This window comes from Protopterus annectens, chromosome 9.part0 (assembly GCF_019279795.1).
Source record: "Protopterus annectens isolate FY-2018-M chromosome 9.part0, PAN1.0, whole genome shotgun sequence".
Lineage (NCBI taxonomy): Eukaryota > Metazoa > Chordata > Ceratodontiformes > Protopteridae > Protopterus > Protopterus annectens.
In genome coordinates, this window is record NC_056743.1 from 955,351,043 (window position 1) to 955,370,269 (window position 19,227).

Sequence of the window (19,227 nt, forward strand, 5' to 3'; positions counted from 1 at the left end):
GGAAGGTTTCTCCTAATGAAATACAGTTCACATGTGTACGAACAACCTCCTGCTCGGCTTTTGTGTAACACTACAATTATCTTGCACCTGTAGATTGTAGACTCAAAATTAACCTGTAAAATTTTGCGCTTACTATACATATTGATGAAACCTCACCCATCACTCAGATACAACGCCCCAGTACGCTCACGAGGTTCAATCCAAGCATGTTCTTTGCAGCTTTAACCTTTTTTTTGTCTTGTTAAAGGAATGGTATTTTACTATTTGATCTGTGATGCTTGGTTTATTATCTTTTAATTAAAACAAAACGTGAAAATACGATTTTTTTTGTGGGGAATGGAAGTGGGCTAAAGGATGAAGGGTTACGATCAGAAAGGGGACAGCGTTAACTTTCGTCTTGCTGTTTCTTATTCATAATCAACTTGCGTAAAAATCCCTTGCATTAGTAGACTACGCGGTCGCCTGAACAGACGTTTGTACTACACTTTCACGATACTCGTGGAGGACCTGAAAACTGTCATTAGTATGATCGTCGTGATTATGGGAGTTAGCGGCGCTGGCAAGTGGGTGAAATCCTGTATCTAAATTGCTGTTTCAAGCGTCGATCATTTATTTCAGTAAACGTTTTTAGTTTGTAATTCCAGAATGCCGTGCGGTTTTTGGTAGTGGCATTATTTAGCTTTCTTGTATCTGTTTTTGTTTGGAGAGCCAGGCTTGTAACTGCAGCTGTTTTTGAAAAGTTAAGGCAAATATTATATTTACAGAAGTAGGACATCTCGCCTTCATGCCTCCTGATTGGCGTATTGCGAAATATGGTTTGGCCTTTTCAGGCTAGCGTTTTATACAGCACACTGCACTTCCTGTACTGCTTTGATCCCTTAATTCTTGAACTTTGTTGTGTTTATTTATTATCCTGGCTACGCGGCTTCAGTCCTACACAGATGGTTGGGTTTTGTCTACACATACATAGAACGGAGACGTGGCATTTCTGTTCTGTGCCAAGAGTTGGGAAAATAAGGACCGTAGAATTCTCATACCAGATGCAATTGTTTCACAGAGACGCACCGCATTGGATGCGAAGTACCAAACGCCGCCCCATGTTAGGACTAAAGAGCTTGACTGACAGCTGGGCGTTTAGTTTGTGATTACAGGAAATTACCTAACAGGCTCAGTTGGTTCCCCATCCATTTATCCCCATTCTTTATTTCCCAACAACACCTTTATTGATTTATCACTTGTGACGCAGGCAAATTTACATTCATGTAAAAGTTATCAAACTAACATAACAAACATTATACTTTATATATATATATATATATATATATATATATATATATATATATTGGTGTATATCATATAACTTAAGCAACATTACATAAATTATTCAGTTTCTCCCCCCCCTCCCTTTTTTTTTTACACAAAAAACATCTTTATTAAACTATCACTTACTACATAGGTAATCATATATTTATATAAATATAAATGAACCACACCGACACGATCCTAGTTGCAAGCATTTTACATCACAAACCATACTGACACACTCCCAGTTGCAAACATTATACATCACTTATAATCTACCCAGTCTTTTTTAGTCAAACATTACACAGCTCATTTAAGTCCTGCTGCCTTTTAAACCTCATTCCTCCCCGTATGTATTGTTCCCACAATTCCCATTTTTCCCATGCAGTTTGCTCCTACCCTTTTCTTCTTCTTCTTCTTTCGGCTGCTCCCATTAGAGGTCGCCACAGCGGATAATCTGTTTCCACTTCTTCCTGTCCTCTGCATCCTGCTCTGTAACACCAACCACCTGTATGTCCTCTCTCATCACATCCATAAACCTTATCTTAGGCCTTCCTCTTTTCCGGTTACCTGGCAGCTTCATCCTTAGCATCTTTTTTCCCAATATACACTGCATTCCTCCTCAGCACATGTCCAAACCAACATAATCTTGCCTCTCTGGCTTTGTCTCCAAACCTTCCAACCTGGGCTGACCCTCTAATATACTTATTCCTAATCCTGTCCACCCTTGTGACACCCAGTGCAAATCTTAACATCTTTAACTCTGTCACGTCCAGCTTTGACTCCTGCCTTTTTGTCAATGCCACGGTCTCCAACCCATATAACATAGCTGGTCTTACTACCCTCTTGTAGACCTTCCCTTTCACGCTTACTGGTACTCGTCTGTTGCAAATCACTCCTAACACTCTTCTCCACCCACTCCATCCTGCCTGTACTTTCTTCCACACTTACCATTACTCTGAACTGTTGATCCCAAGTATTTAAACTCATCCACCTTTGCCACCTCTACTCCCTGCATACTCACCATTCCTCTATCCTCCCTCTCATTCACACACATATATTCTGTCTTAGTCCTGCTGACCTTCATTCCTCTTCTCTCTAGAGCATATCTCCACCTCTCCAGGGTCTCCTCCACCTGTTCCTTACTCTCACTACAGATCACTATGTCATCTGCGAACATCATAGTCCACGGGGACTCTTGTCTGATCTCATCTGTCAACCTGTCCATCACCATTGCAAATAAGAAAGGGCTCAGAGCTGATCCTTGATGTAATCCCACCTCCACCTTATACGCATCCGTTACTCCCACCGCAGTCACACTACCCTCGTACATATCCTGTACCACTCTTACATACTTCTCTGACACTCCAGACTTCCTCATACAAAACCACAACTCCTCTCTAGGCACCCCTGTTATATGCTTTCTCTAAGTTCACAAAAACACAATGCAATTCCTTCTGACCTTCTCTGTACATCTCCATCAACAGTCTTAGAGCAAACATCGCATCTGTAGTGCTTTTCCTGGAATGAAACCATACTGCTGATCACTAATCATCACCTCCCTTCTTAACCTAACTTCCACTACTCTTTCCCATAACTTCATGTTGTGACTGATCAATTTAATCCCTCTGTAGTTACTACAGTTCTGCACATCACCCTTATTCTTAAAAATTGGTACAACACACTTTTTCTCCATTCCTCAGGCATCCTCTCACTTTCCAGGATTTCATTAAACAATCTAGTTAAAAACTCCACTGCCATTCCACCTAAACACCTCCATGCTTCCACAGGTATGTTATTTGGACCAACAGCCTTTCCATTTTTCATCCTCTTCATAGCTATCCTTACTTCCTCCTTGCTAATCCACTGCACTTCATGATTCACTATCTGCACATCATCCAACCTTCTCTCCCTCTCATTCTCTTCCTTCATCAGCCCCTCAAAGTACTCTTTCCATCTACTCAGTACACTCTCCTCGCTTGTGAGTACGTTTCCCTCATTATCCTTTATTACCTTTACCTGCTGCACATCTTTACTAGCTCGGTCCCTCTGTCTAGCCAATCGGTACAGGTCCTTTTCTCCCTCCTTAGTGTCCAACCTTTCATACAAATATTCATATGCCTTATCCTTAGCCTTCACCACCTCTCTCTTTGCCATGCACCTCATCTCCTTATACTCCTGTCTACTTTCTTTATCTCTCTGACAATCCCACTTCTTCGCCAACCTCTTTCTCTGTATACTCTCCTGTACTTCCTCATTCCACCACCAGGTCTCCTTGTCCTCCTTCCTCTTTCCAGATGTCACACCAAGCACCTTTCTAGCCATCTCCCTTACTAGCTCTGCTGTAGTTACCCAGCTATTCGGTAACTCTTCATTGCCACCCAGTGCCTGTCTTAACTCTTCCCTGAACTCCATCTCACAATTACCCTTTTTCAATTTCCACTATTTGAACGTTGGTGCTGCCAACACACTCCTCCTCCTCTTCTTGATCACCAGTGTCATGCTACAAACCACCATCCCATGCTCCCTAACTACACTTTCCCCTGCCACCACTTTACAGTTTCCAGTCTCCTTCAGACTGGCCCTTCTACACAGGATATAATCCACCTGTGTGCATCTTCCTCCACTCTTGTATGTCACCCTATGCTCCTCCCTCTTGTTAAAATACGTATTCACCACAGCCATGTCCATCCTTTTCACAAAATCCTCTACCATCTGACCTTCTGCATTCCTTTGCTTAACACCATACCTACCCATCACTTCCTCATCCCCTCTGTTCCCTTCACCAACATGCCCATTGAAATCTGCTCCAATCACCACTCTCTCACCCTTGGGTACAGTCATCACCACTTCATACAACTCACTCCAAAATGTTTCTTTCTCATCCATCGTACACCAAACTTGTGGAGCATATGCACTAACAACATTCATCATTACACCATCAATTTCCAGCTTCATAAACGTCACTCTGTCCGACACTCTTTTCACCTCCAAAACACTCTTAGCATACTGTTCCTTCAGGATAACCCCTATGCCCTTTCTCCTCCCATCCACACCATGATAAAGCAATTTGAACCCGCCTCCGATACACCTAGCCTTGCTCCCCTTCCATCTGGTCTCTTGCACACACAATATACCAACCTTCCTTCTGTCCATCATATCAGCTCAGCTCTTTCCCTATACCAGTCATACTGCCAACATTCAAAGTTCCGACCCTCACTACCACAGTCCTAGCCTTTATCTGCCTTCGGGCATGCCTTTCCCCTCTTCTCCTCCTACCCTTTTCTAAAGATCTCAATTCCAGTTGTTTTATCTCTGTTACTGTATTCATGACTTCTAGTATGGTTGGTTTAGATTTTGATCTCCATTTTCTAGCAATTGCTTTTTTGGCAGCGACCATTATTAGACACAGCAAGGCCTTATCATGTGTAGGCAGTTCTGATTCTGTATCATCATAGCTCAGAAAAATCATCTCCCTCATCAGACCAGTCTGCCCACCCAGCATCTCCAACAGTGCATCCTGCAGAGAATCCTTAAAATCCACCAATTCAACGCACTCCTACAAAATATGTCCCCAATTACCTCTTTCTTCCTCATCACACCTCTAACGGTTGCTGTCTGCCTGAGGGAAAATTCTCTGGAGTCTACTTGGGGTATAGAAATATCTATGTAAACATTTCCAGGCAAAAATATCCAAATGTTTTATTTGAAAAGTGTGAGGGATAGACGTTGTTTTATGAAGATGGGAAGTTTATTCCATAGACAAGGTAGCTTTTGGGATATGATTGTGTCTCTCCACCAAATTCTGTTACAGTTACAGATAATATTCAGGCCCATGAAACACCTAACCCTTGTATATTTTTTCTTGCGAATATGTAACATTTTCATCAGGGCTGGATCAGAGAATGCCTTGCCGGTCAGGCATAGGTCATATCTCAATAAACAATATGAGATGTAGTAAAGGAGTAGGGTCTTTAGTTGGTCTGCATAAGAAATGTGTCTTACCCTTTGTATTTTATTAGTGAGAAACCTCTGAGGCTACTCCCTTTGGTGTCAGTGGCTGGTTAGGTACATGTAGAAGAGAACATTGTACTCAATTATGGGCCTGATGAGGGCCGAGTACAGTAGCACCATGACTTCCTTTGAACTTGATGCCATGCCTGTAGTTACAATTTGAGCCACACCGAAAGATTTCCTCACTACTGTAGCTACCTGATGGTCAAAGGTTAGGTTACTATCTGTCAGTATTCTTAGGTCCCTCCCCACTGGGTGTACTTTTAGGGGTGTTCTATCAATATTGTAATTTGCAGGGATAGCTGATTTACCTAAGGGTATAATTATGCATTTTTTAGCATTTAGTTTCAGGCTGTGGTTTTGGCACAAGTCATCTGTCATTTTTAGGCCTTGTTGTAGGATGTCATCACCATTTGCAGATACAATGATTGCTCCCAGAATAAAGTCGTCATCAGACTTGGTGAGCCAGAGGCCCCCAAAATGTCCTTCATTTCCGAAAGGTATATACCAAACGGGGGGGGTCCAACACTGTGTCCTGTGGGACACTGCTAGTAACAGATTTCTTAACATATGTGGATTCATCTGTTCAGACTTGTGTCCTGTCAGTGAGCCAGTTTGCTCTCCATTTGATGAATTAGGGATTTATGCCTAACTCAGTGAGTTTATCGGGTCTATATCGTAAGTGCGAACACTTAGGTTGTCGAATACGGCATGATCGACACCTAATGAGTGAACCGCAAGTACATCGAATGCTGGAAACCACGAAATTCGAAATCCCGATTCGGCATAGTCAGCCCTTCTGCGGTGTAGCTCCGTAAGGTAAGTGTGCGATAGTTATGGACCTTAGGGTTAGGGTGCGGGTTAAGGTAAGTGCATAAAAAGTAATGTATGTAAGGGTTAGTTTAGGTTTAGTAGTAGGGTTTAGGTTAGTGTATGTATGTGGTTTATTTATTTTGTTTGGGTGGGAAGTGTGTTTTGTTTTCGTTAGTGGGTGGAACGGTGTTGGCCAAGTAAAAGTATTCGGTGATGTGTTTTTCTGCGTTGTGAGCTTTTTCTGACTTGTGTGTTCGCTGAATAGGTGTCGATCATGTTGTATTCGACAACCTAAGCATTCACGCATGTAATATAGACCCAGTTTATCTATAATCCCCAAGTGGGGGGTTATTTTGAAAGCTTTGGCCAGGTCTAGATAAGCAGCATGTACCATTTTACCTTCATCCAAGGCCCTGGCGACGTTCTCGAAGAAGTCCGCCAGATTGAGCAGGCAAGACCTCCCTTTGACAAAGGTCCATGATAATTCTCTCCATGGCCTTGCAGATAAAACTGGTCAAGCTTATGTGTTTGTAGATCCCTGGGTCAGTTGATTGCCCCACTTATGCAGGGGGACAACTGTTGCATTCCACAATTCCTTTGTAACAAAGCCCATCTGGAGGCTGTGGTTAAAGAGGGTTTTTAGTGGCCCTTGTAGATTCTGTTTTAAGCTAATTAAGAAGCATCCTGGAATGTTTTCGGGATCCATGGAGGCTGTGTGGAACCATAGGGTGGGGTTGTAGTGAATGCAGTAAGGATCTGTTCCCTCTTTTGTTCACTTATGTTTTAAAACAATGTGATATTTACTACTACTGAGTGGGGTAGAATGTTTTTACTTTAACATTAAATTATGCTCCATGGTTTGGTGTGGAATGATGACTGAGTAGCTGAAAAAACATTCATTAAGGAGTTTGAGCAAGGTCCTCTAGTTAACTTATCTGTTCTTGCTGCTGCTGAATGTTGAAGGAAACTACCAGGCTTATTGAAAAGATAGATGCATGATATACAGCGGCCATACCGAAGACTGGCCTCAGGTGAAATGGAACCATAGGCTGGGGCTGGTTTTAGAATTTTGGGGGTCCCCTAGGCACTTCCAGTCTAAATATCACTCTGTCACTGCCACCTGTCCTAAGCAGCCCTGTAGTTCATGCTGCAAAATTTTAGGAGTAGTAAGCACAGATTGACCTGTAGCTGCAGTGCTCTTACATTATGTCAGGCCTGTGTAATACACTAAGTTGGTCCCTCTCACAAAGATACATTCACAGTGGCATTTAGTTGCAACAGTGATACATTACACAAACTCTATGTACAGGGCTGGACTTAGGTGAAATGGTGCCCTGGGCACTGCCTACTGTTTCAGCTCCCCCCACACACACATCCTCTGTTTCCCTACATTGTGGGCTTCCCATACCATGCATATTACTATTTTCTGCCTATTCTCACATGTTGCCTCACTCTTCAGCTTTCTCTAGAAGTCATAACTTTCTATAAGTTTTGATGTGCATTTTACATTTTTTTTCTTTTTACATAACCTTTTTATCCAATAATGACTTGAACAGAAATTGTGATTAAGGAAAGAAACTCAGTGTTGCTGTTCAGCTTTAATTTTTTTTGCATCCTTTAGAAGCCATTAGATTATAGATGCTCTAAAATACAATCTTTTAATCCAGTGGTGGCCTAAACAAAAATCATGAATAAGAAAAGAATTTCAGTCTTATTTTTTTTTCAAGGAAGACATAAGTTCTGCCCAAGGCTTAATGTTCAAAGCTGATAAAATAATAGCATACAATAAAATAGCAAGACAGTTGTTGTGAGGATGCACAGATATTATGTGGGAAGACTGCCTGCCTCTCTAACTCCCCTCCCCAAAAGACAGTTACTGTCTGTGCATCTACTGGTGTTAGACTGGGATGAAAGCAGAGGCGCAAATTGCCACAGTCATGTATTTCAAGTGATTTGTGACATACATATACATAGCATGCCTCTGTACTCCTCACCTCTACACTCCAAAGGCAGCCACTTGTATACATGTCTGATGTGAGAGTGTGAAGAAAGTGAAAAAAATGATTTCAGTAATGTATTCTACTTTTTTGCTTCTAGACAGTATACTGCCCATGCAGAAGCTGTAGTAACCTTCTTTGTAAACCTTTGAGGACTGTGGGAAAAGTAAACAAAACAATGGCCACACTGTCCCAGTCCAAACACAAACTATAATGACCTCCTGTGCATATCTCTAAGATTTGACTGTGATGAAAATTAAATAAATAATAGCCACATAATCCCCAGCCCCTCCCTCAATAACCTACAGCAACTTTCTTTATACACACACCTCAGCAGGACTGGTTTTAGAATGGGTACTGTTAAGAGCAGAGGCCATTGTCAGCTTTATCCTAACAGGTCATATCACAGCCCTGTTCAAGTTAAAAAGCATAATCAGAAAATTAATACATTTTTTCTACTCATTTTCCCCAACCAGCAATAGCTTCTGTGGGCCCCCACACAGTCAAGGATTATTGAGGGCCTCCCTGTACCCATTATACAGTCTAGGGAGTGGGAGCCACCAGACTCATAGAAGATCTAAATGTCTGAATGTTCTGTGATACATTTTATGCCTTACTTTTGAAATGTAATTACTTGTTAGCTGTGTTTTTTTACTGTTACCCAGAAAAAGAAGAATGTATGTTCCCTGGCGTTATTGGGTGTGTGCACAGATAAAATTCTGATATTTGTTTGCATACACACAAGTATAAGCCAGGCTATACTAAATCTGATGTTGTAAATCTTTATTCATTATTTACTGTTAGGACCTCGGTTCCGTCCTCGGAACTGATATGGCCGTTTCCCAGCTCGCAAAGCCAAAAACTCTCAGCTAAGAACCTACCTACAATGCCCCTCTCCTAGATACTCCAGATATCGTTTGCCATGTTCCTAGTCAGACGTGCTTGCCATCTCTCTCAATGCTAAGTAGAAAATTGTTAATTTTAAGACAGTGTCTCTTCAAAATTATTTAACTTTTAGTCAAGTTAGCCTTTTCTTACTGTCGTCTATAACCTAAGCCTGTTTCCTACCCTTTTCCTTGGTAATTTAAATTTTTTTACCTTTATTGGTACTGTCCCTCTGTCCTGTCTTTGACAGACCTTTCCTTTCTACTAGTGGTATTTTTTTTTTAAATAACATCACTGGTATTTTCTCACTTATTTTTTCTATAGGATAGCCTTGTTGCCTTACGATGTCAGACAAAGCTAAGTTGGGTTTTAAACAGTGTGACAAGTGTGGACGTAAGATGCCTAACTCAGATACACATGTTCGTTGTGTCTACTGTTTGGGCATAAATCATATTAGAGCTGTGACGTTTGTGCTAGTTTTAGTAATTGTACACTAGCAGAATGTAATAATAAACTTATCTTAAAAGGTTTATTCAAGACACCTTTTCCGGAGGCACTATCTGGGTCGGAGGTCTCACCCCCTCCAAAGACCATAAAACATAAGGAAAAATGGATTACTCAAGGCACCTTTTTTTTGAGGCTGTATTTGGGTCGGAGGTCTCACCCTCCCCCCCCCCCCCCAAGACCAAAAGACATAAGGACAAATGGATTACTCAAGACATCTTTTTTGGAGGCTGTATCTGGATCGGAAGTCTCACCCCCTCCAAAGACCAAAAAACATAAGGAAAAACAGATGGAACCAAGTTGGCTCCGTGCTTCCTCAGCGCAGACCTCTTCAGCACCAGGATTTGTGTCTTCTCCCTTGGTGCTGTCCACGATATTCACCCCCTATTTCGGCACTGACCTCGGCACCACTGACTTCGGTGCCGTCCTTGGATCCAACATCGGCTCTGATGACTGTACCTGCTTCGGCACCATCCCCAGCCACGGTGCCGACAGTTTTCTTCAGCTCCATCGGCTCCAAAACTCGAATACCTGCCAAGAACAAGATACCTCCGGTGCATTTTTTCTCGGTTCCGACAGCAATGTGTTTCCTGTCGGCACTGTCCACCCTTGCTGCATCAGCTCTGGTGGAACCGATGCTCTCCCGAAGCAATGCTTGGACCATCTGTACCTTGGTATCTAGCCCGGCACCTGTTTTCTCACTGGTGCCATCTATGTCCACAGCTCCGATGGCTTCCAGTTCTCTTGCTCCTCTCCCAAGCCTCTATTTCGGGACCCCGGGCACGGGAGTCACAAGAACCCTCTTTGAAGGGAACCCCTTCTCCGGAGTCCTCCTCAGAAGATCCCACTGGGGAGCCACCCCAGAATAAACGGTGCAAGAGGAAGCACCCAGATCCAGTGGAGGAATCTATCACCGAAGACACTGATTGTGATGAGGGGGAAGGGTCCCCACGGTCTTCCCCAGACGACACCTCATTCGGAGACAGTCTTGAAATCCTCAAGCAGCGGGGAGACTGGAAGTCCTATAACCCTTCTTCTGAGGAGTTGGTGTTCCTGCAGGCCTTCTGTGCCTGACCATATACTTCCTGCGTGACCCCACTGGGAGACCTTGTTAAACTAATTGCGCAGCATGCCTGGAAGGCCCCGGACAACGTAGAACCTGTCTCTCAGAGGCCAGACAAAAATAGTATCTACAACTGAAGACCAGCCCCACTGGTCCTAGCAGTTGACAGTTGATCCTATCGTCATGGTGGCAGCCACCAAGAGGGAACTGGCAGAAGATAGTTCCACCGTCCATCCTCCAAATAGAGAGCCCCGTACCATGGACAGACTAGGGAATTGGACCTATGTTTCAGCGCCATTCGCCATTCGGTCGCTGAATTATCTGGCACACTTTACTCGCCTCCAAAGAGACCTAATTTCTGAATGTCTTCCTCTTTGGCGGGGGTACTGCCTGATGAGCTGTGTGACACTGTCACCTCGCAGCTAGCTACCCTTGAATCCATCTCAAAATCCTCGATGCGTTTGATATCTCACACCGTCGAGGGGGCAGCTCAAGCTGCCGCATCTGGTGTTGTCATGAGACATAATGCCTGGATGCGGTTGTATGATTTCGCAGACCCCTTTAAATCTTCCTTCGTTAACGCACTGGTCAACGACTCTGCACTTTTTGGACCCAAGGTACGTGACACACTTGCACGTAGTGAGAAGTCAGAAAGACCTTGTCTGCTGTGGGCACACTCTTTTCCAACCCCCAGAGGCCCTACTCCAGGAACCAGAAGGGGTGAAAGATATGATTCAAGAAATCCCAAGGATCCTTTCGGGACACTCAGGGTGAACAATCCCCCCGGGGCAGAGGGGGCAACTCATATGGAAGATGCCCCTTTCGGAGTAGAGGGGGTCCGCATAACCAGGGAGCCAGAGATTCTTCTCCGGCAGACCCTACCAGTGCTCCTGAGCAGCTGCCCGATTGCTTTCCTCTGGAAGCAGTCGAGGGTCGTTTCTCTCTGCATCTACCAGCCTGGCATCTTATTACTACCGATGTTTTGGGTGCAGGGAATAATATCCAAAGGCTACCATATACCTTTCGATCTAACTCCCAAACCCGTCAAATTAATCCCCGATGTACCGCCCAATCAGAGGGAGTAAGCAGCCTTAGAAATAGAAAAACTGCTAAGAAAAAGGGTCATCCAACCAGTCCCACCAGAACAGACAAGATCTGGGTTTTACTCAAGATTCTTTTTAGTGCCAAAAAAAGGCAGGGGACTGGAGCCCAATCCTGCATCCCAGCCTAATGAACAAATTTATCAAACCTCAAAAATTCTAGATGGTCACAGTACAGTCCATTCTTCCCTTCTAGGGAGGGACAGTTGGATGTGTTCTATAGACCTACAGGATGGTACTACCACATAAACATGGATCACTACTCCCAGGGGGTTCTCCTCTTCCGGCTGGGAGCCAATCAGTACCAATTCAGGGCACTGCCATTCAGTCTCTCAACAGCCCTCCAAGTGTTCACCAAATGTATGGTAGTTGTGGTAGCCCATCTTCGACTACAAGGATTCCAGGTGTTTCCCTCTCTAGACAACTGGCTCCTTACCTTTCCAACCAGGAACCTAATAGTCCACAGCCTCTCTTACACTTAAGATCTCGCTCTCCACTTGGGGATTACAATCAACAAAGACAAATCTCAGCTGTCTTCAACGAAGACACAGGAATTTATTGGAGTGGTCTTCAACACAGCATCCTGTCAAGCTTCTCTACCCCCCCCTTACAGGCTTTTGAAAATAAGACACCAAATTCAAGACCTTCTTCCTCGCACGTTTGTACCAGCACGTCTTGTACTGCAACTCTTGGGCTCCATGGCAGCTGCCATTACTTGGTACCACTGGCAAGACTGCACATGAGAATCCTGCAGGGGCTCCTTTCTGCACAATGGTCGTTGTTAACCCACCCATTCAACCACATGATACGCCTTACAAACCGTTGCAAGAAGAAAATGCTATGGTGGATGGAGCCACAAAAGAATTTTTGGTGTTGACCATTCTGTCTTTCCCAACCCACGGCTACGGTGACCACGGACGCTTCACTATTGTGGGGGGGCATTTTCAGGGAAAGACTGTCCAAGGCACCTGGACCCCCTCAAGGCCAACTTGCACATAAATGTCCTGGAACTGAGGGCAGTTCTCTTAGCATTGCAAGCGTTCCATGCATCTGTGCCTTCGGGGACCATTGCAATTCAGTCAGACAACATGTCAGTTGTCTGGTATATCAACAAGCAAGGCAGAACCAGATCTTACCCCCTGTGTCGGGAAGCCATGAGGATTTGGCACTGGGCGATAGCTTCCAATCGTTTTCTTATAGCAACGTACATTCCCGGGAGTTCCAACCTTATTGCGGACAATCTGAGCAGGAACATCCTGATGCCCCACAAATGGTCCCTCAACCCTGTAATAGCAGCTCAGATCTTCCAACATTGGGGCAAGCCTTGCTTCCCCCCTGAATTACAAATGCAGGAGCTATTTTGCCTTAACCCCGTTTCCCCTCATTCCAGAATTTCTCCAGAAAGCTCAGAGGTTGAAAAGCAAAGTGATCCTCATTGCTCTCTACTGGCCACGTCCAGTCTGGTTCCCGTTTCTATGGCCTCACTTGATTCGCAGCCCATGGATCCTGAATCATTCGCAGGACCTGTTATCCCATCCTCAGGGATTGATTCATCTGAACCTGCACAATCTCAAGCTCATAGCCTGGTTCCTTCACTTCCAATGATTGCCAGGTTGCCTGACATCCCATCTCCTGTTTGTGAAATTCTTCTGGCATCACACAAACCTTCCTCTAGAAAGGTTTATTCTAGTAAATGAACTAGGTTCTCTTTTTGGGCCAAAGACCAGAACCTAGACCCTTTCTCTATGCCTATTCAAAAGATTGTGCAATACCTGACTACTCTCCTGCATGCAGGAGCCTCAGCTTCAACGATCACTGTACATTTAGCAGATATCACCAATTTTCATAATGGTCTTGAAAATTCTTCTATTATGTCACACCTCCGGTCAAGCCTCCCTTAGATCCCTGGGACTGACTATGGTGCTTCAGTTCCTTACAGGCTCTCCCTTTGAGCACTTTGATTCATGTGATTTGAAATTTTTGTCTTGGAAAACCATACTTCTAGTAGCACTCACCTCAGCGAGAAGAGTATCTGAGCTGCAGGCCTTGAGTGTCAGCAGTCCTTACTTGATCTTCCACACAGATAGGGTGTCCCTTTGTACTGACCCTTCCTTCTTGCCCAAGTTCATTTCTGTTTTTTCCATTAACCAGTCTGTTGACCTGCCGGTTTTCTTCCCTCGGCATTCTAATAGACGGGAGTACCTTTTGCACACCCTTGATGTGCACCGACAGCTTCGTTGTTATTTGGACAAAACTAAATCTTTCCGGAAAAAAGTCCAATTGTTTGTGGCCTTTGCAGGACCCAGATTGGGTAAACCTGTTTTCAAAGTGACTTTATCCTCCTGGTTTAGGAATGTCATTACCTTTATCTATCAACAGAATAAGTTACACTTACCTTCCAGAATAAAGGCTCATTCTACCAGATCTATGGCTACCTCTGTAGCTTTTCATTCCAGAGCCTCTATGGATGATATATGTGCAGCAGCCACATGGGCAAGACCTCATACCTTCATATCTCATTACAAATTGGATTTGGCTTCCAGGGGATGAGCATCTTTAGGTTCTGTGGTGCTCAGGAATATCCTTCCTTAGGGCTACCCAGGACTCAAGTAGCTGGGGACTCGGTCCTAACAGTAAATAATGAATAAAGATTTACATCATCAGATAAAGAAGTTATGTCTTACCATAAAGTTCCATCTGTGTTGTAGATCTTTATTCATTCTTTACTTCCTACCCTCCTTCCCCCTGCCTGGATTCCTGGTGGACTTTAGGTACTCCTGGTTAGGGTATTTGCTTACACAGAGCCTCCTACCTTTTTTCCTATTACTATATCTTTTATCTAGTGCAGGCAAACTCTATCTGGATTATCTAGGTGAGGGGCATTGTGGATAGGTTCTTAGCTGAGAGTTTTTGGCTTGCGCGAGCTAGGAAACGGCCTTATCGGTTCTAAGGAAGGAACCAAGGTCCAAATAATAAAGAATAAATAAAGATCTACAACACAGATGGAACGTTATGGTAAGACATAACTTCTTTTTTTGTAGTTATTTCAGCAAGTAACAATACATTGTGCAACACTGGTACTGCCATACCAGATCAGTGACTGTTGTTTAGCAGTAATCAAACAGTAGTAGGGATAAATCACTTTTATTTACCTCTTTGAGGAATAATTTATACCTGTCACTGTCCTTGATTTCAGATACCTTTCCTGGTTTTGCGTAATAATTTTGCTTTGTCCTTTGTAAAAAGTTTGATTTGCTGGTAATCGTTCAGGATTACAGACTGTCTGCAAATCCAGACATCAGAGTTTTAAACCTCTTATTGTCCAAAAAATGCATTGCATTGGTGCAAAACTGATTTTGAGCCCTTGTTCTGCTGTTATTTTTGGCATTGCACAGAATTTTACAGCAAAGAAGTTAGTTGCGAGTTATAGTATCTGGTGTTCTGCCAGTATTTATAAAACTCCCTGAAAGAAAAAAACATCCCTGAAGATTGGAAACATCAGATCTTCTTAACATCCTAGGTATGCACAAAGATTGGTCACTCTGGGCTGCTGATCTGTCTAGTGATTACCTTGCCCATGTTCATTATCAGCTTTATCATAGCAGGGTCATATCGCAACCCAGACCAGGTTAAAGAGCATAATCAGCAAATTAGTATATTTTTTCTCCAGCAAGTATTAGCTTTTATGGGGCCCCCACACAGTTGAGGATGATTAAGAGACACTCTGCAACCATGGGTATTGCAGGTACCTAAAGGTGGATATGTTGTTAGTTTTAGTGGAGCAAATGTCCACCACTGGGGTTTAACTAAGCCAGGGGCACTATGTTAGTGGTAAAATATTAAATGGAATTGTGAAACCTGTTACTTGATAAAACACTGTTACTATAAACACAGATATCTTTGAATTTTAAAATATATATAAATATGAGTTGTAATTACACTATCTGGTTTATTACATATACAAAATTGCTGAACTAGTGTTACTACTCAAAAATAAATATATATCAAGGAAATGTCATTTGGTCATAACTACTATTTAATATGTACACACTACTAACTTTATTTTTTTTTTCTCACAGTGATCTTCACTGAAATGCTTGTGTTTTTCTTTTTGAACCTGTATCTACTAGAAAACTGTATGGAATACTACTTTGTATAGACTAACTAGAAGATATGTGTTCTGCATATTACAGTATGTATACTGTTGTACTATCTAATTATTGTATATTGTTTGGATTTCTGTGGAGCTTTTCTCCCCGGGTCTCTGCTGAAAATGGGCTTCTGGCCCAGTCGGACTTTCCCGGTAAGCAAATGTAAATAAGTAAATAACTAGCTTTTGTTGGATTGACAGATGTTACAAAATATCATGATACAGTAACTTGCTGTGCTTGGGGCCCACAGCGACCATAGGTTTTGCTGGTGCTTAAAGCCAATTATGCATAGGCAAAGGGCTCAGTGGAGTGCCCCCCCCCCCACCGGCACACACCCCATTGCTTCCTTCACCTGTAGAGCCCCACATCACCACCTCTTGTTATTATCCAGATTGCTTTTCTTACATTTTGTCTTAGTTTTCAGCTTTTTTTTTTAACACAGACAGCCCTGTCATAACTGGAGCAAATAATTGATTTAAGCTGGAGGTCTGGAGGTTACTAGGCCCCACAAAAAACTGGGGATGGGTTTTTAGATGTTTCTGAGCTGCATTACTGCAGCTTTTTCAATCTCTTGAACCGGTGATGGCTTAAACAAAATTACAAGAAAAGAAGGAAATGATCTTACTCTTCAACTGTGCTTTCTCCTGTATCCTTCCAATATACCCTGAGTAATGGTTTTGGCAAGATTTGTGTAATAAATGAATTAGCGGTTCCATACCCTCAGAAGACATGGGTTATACATGCCTTAAAGTGCATTTCAAAACAAATTTCCAACCTTTTGATCTGATGATGGCCTGAGCAAAAACCTTGAGCACGGAAAGACATTCAATCTTTAGTTTTTCTCCTAAAAATTGAAACAAGTTGCAGTTTATAAAATGGCTGTTCACAGTACACTGAGAAAAATGTTTTGAGATGTATAAATTATATCTGGGAATAGTGTCTACCATCTTACCGCCACAAAAAATAGTCCCCTTCTGAATACCCTTCTGATGTTAAATTGGAATGGCGGCACAAATTGCCACAGTCATATAGTTCAAGTGGCCGCTGTCTAAGATATGTACAACATGCCTTCTCACCCCTACCCGTATTTCTGTCTTCCGAAGTATATACATGTATTTTTTTTTTTACTTCATACACACTGGACACCTGAGATGTAGTCAGACAAATTAGCTATAACTGCTGTGGCCATTCGCAGGAAAATGGCTAACTGCTAGTTACTCATCATTTTGGCTTTATAGGATTAATGTGATATGCATGAAGCAACTTGAAATACTTTTAGTGTGTGGCTACTTTGGGTGGAACTATAACTACTGGATGGAGATAAGAAATGTCTGTAGATGAAAGTAACTGATTGTCTTATTATTTGCTCAGTTTAAACAGTATCTGATCTGGGTTTGAAAGAGCAGTGTGCATCTGTGTGAAGTTAGATGAAATACTTTATTACTCTATTTTACTTGTTCACACCTTGACGTCTTAGGTGCAGAGTAAAGTGGATGCAACTGATGGCTACTGATGTCATCTGTGGATACAAGTGACTTACCCCTGCACTTGTTAGACCACTGTTAAACACTAGTCACTGATCTGGTCTGGCAAAAAAATGGTGTCAATGTGTTTGCTAAAATCAGCGTAAAACCAGTATTGCTATGGCTTACTCTGTGTGTGTGTGTATGTGTGTGTTGCAGTGTGTTTAACAGTAACAAGTTGGCCATAATTTCTTTCACAAGCATCAACACTGCAGACAATAAGTGGTGATATTTGGTGGCCTGGCACGAGTAGGTGAAAGTAACTGATCACTGGGACCATGGTACAGTGAGTAACATTGCCATCTCATAACACATAGCTCTTAGGTTCATAGGTTCATAGGTTTATACTAGGCTATCTGCCCTAAGGCATTTATAAGCCTAGCCCAAATTATTGTGGCTTACGCCACCCCTTATATGAAAAAATACTGTGCCCATTAGTTTGTTGTGCCTCTGTCCAGCAGTGACCCAGAGATGATTCCCGGGGTAAACCTACGATCTCCCATCCACAGGTCTAGATTTCTCTTGAACAGAGTCAGCGAGGTGCTCTGCCTCACATGGACCGGGATTTTATTCCACAGCATAGGGAGTCTCCGAGTGATAAATCTATCCCTCCAGCACGTCCTATTTATATCCGTGCTAAGGTTTAAGTCGCTTGCTCTAGTGGTTTTGGTGGATTTGGATATTTTGAGGTGGAGCATGTCCATTAATTCCGGGTTGGACATGGCCTTGTATGTCAGGCACATGTCACCTCTGAGCAGACGGTATGCGACTGAATAGAGCTGGAGTTTCTTCAATCTGGCAGCATATGACAGATTTTGGAGTCCCTTTATCCTTTTGGTGAGGAATTTTGGGGTCTCTCCAATTGCTGCAGATGTCGGGTGAGATACATCCCGAATGGGGCATTGTACTCGATCATTGGTCTGATAAGTGAAGAGTACAGGGAACAATGACCTCACTAGATCTGGATGTGAATCCCTTCATGATCAGGTGGGCAATGTAGAAGGTCTTTCTAACCACTTTAGCAATGTGAGTGTCAAAAGAAAGGCCACTGTCAACCTGGGTCCCCAGGTCCCTGATAACCTCTTCTGTGCTTAGTGGATTGCCACCTATATGGTAGCTTGGGGTTACCTTGTTTTTCCCGAAGGGTATGACTATACATTTTTGGCGTTTAACTTCAGGCCATGGCTCTGGCACCAGCTATCTGTTTCCGTGAGTCCCTTCTGAAGGATATCCGTGTCCGATGCACTTTCCACTATGGCGCCCAGTTTGCAGTCATCTGCAAACTTTGTCAGCCAGAGTCCTCCCATGTTGGCCTGTACTTCTGAGAAGTAGATGCCAAACAATAGGGGCCAAGGACCGAGCCCTGTGGGACACCACTTGTGACCGGCTTGGAGTCTGACACAGCGCCAGCAACTCTAACCCTGTGGGTTCTGTCCTTAAGCCAGTTTGCAACCCATCTTGTGACATATGGGTTTACATTTAAGCTGGTAAGTTTTTCTACAATACCCGAGTGGGGTATTGTGTCGAAAGCCCTTGCAAGGTCAAGGTAGGCTGTATGGACTGCCTTTCCCTCATCAATGGCCTTGGTGACTATTTCGAAGAAGTCGACCAAGTTCAAAAGGCATGATCTTCCCTTGACAAAGCCAAACTGGGTCGGGTCCAATGTCTGCAAGTCCCTATATCTTTGTTTATGAGCTCCATTATGATCCTCTCCATAGCTTTGCAGACTAGACTTGTTAAGCTTATGGGCGGTAATTACCAGGGTCCGTGAGGCGCCACCTTTGTGGAGTGGGACCACAGTTGCCGTACGCCACTCCTTGGGCACGTATCCTGTGGTAAGGCTGAGATTAAACAGCTGCCTTATGTGCGGGTTTA

The 19,227-nt window shown here is 43.2% G+C and overlaps 1 protein-coding gene across 2 annotated transcripts in view; it reads left to right on the forward strand.

Annotated features, from left to right (window-relative positions):
- Window positions 1-316: 316 nt before the first annotated feature.
- Window positions 317-19,227, forward strand: part of IDNK (IDNK gluconokinase) — a 369,639-nt gene continuing 350,728 nt past the window's right edge. For both annotated transcript variants that reach the window (XM_044083691.1, XM_044083690.1), the window contains exon 1: window positions 317-563. Coding sequence is in view for 1 of the 2 variants with exons in the window: in XM_044083690.1 (XP_043939625.1) it covers window positions 526-563 (38 nt within the window). In the remaining variant the exon portion in view is untranslated. The remainder of the gene's footprint in view (window positions 564-19,227) is intronic.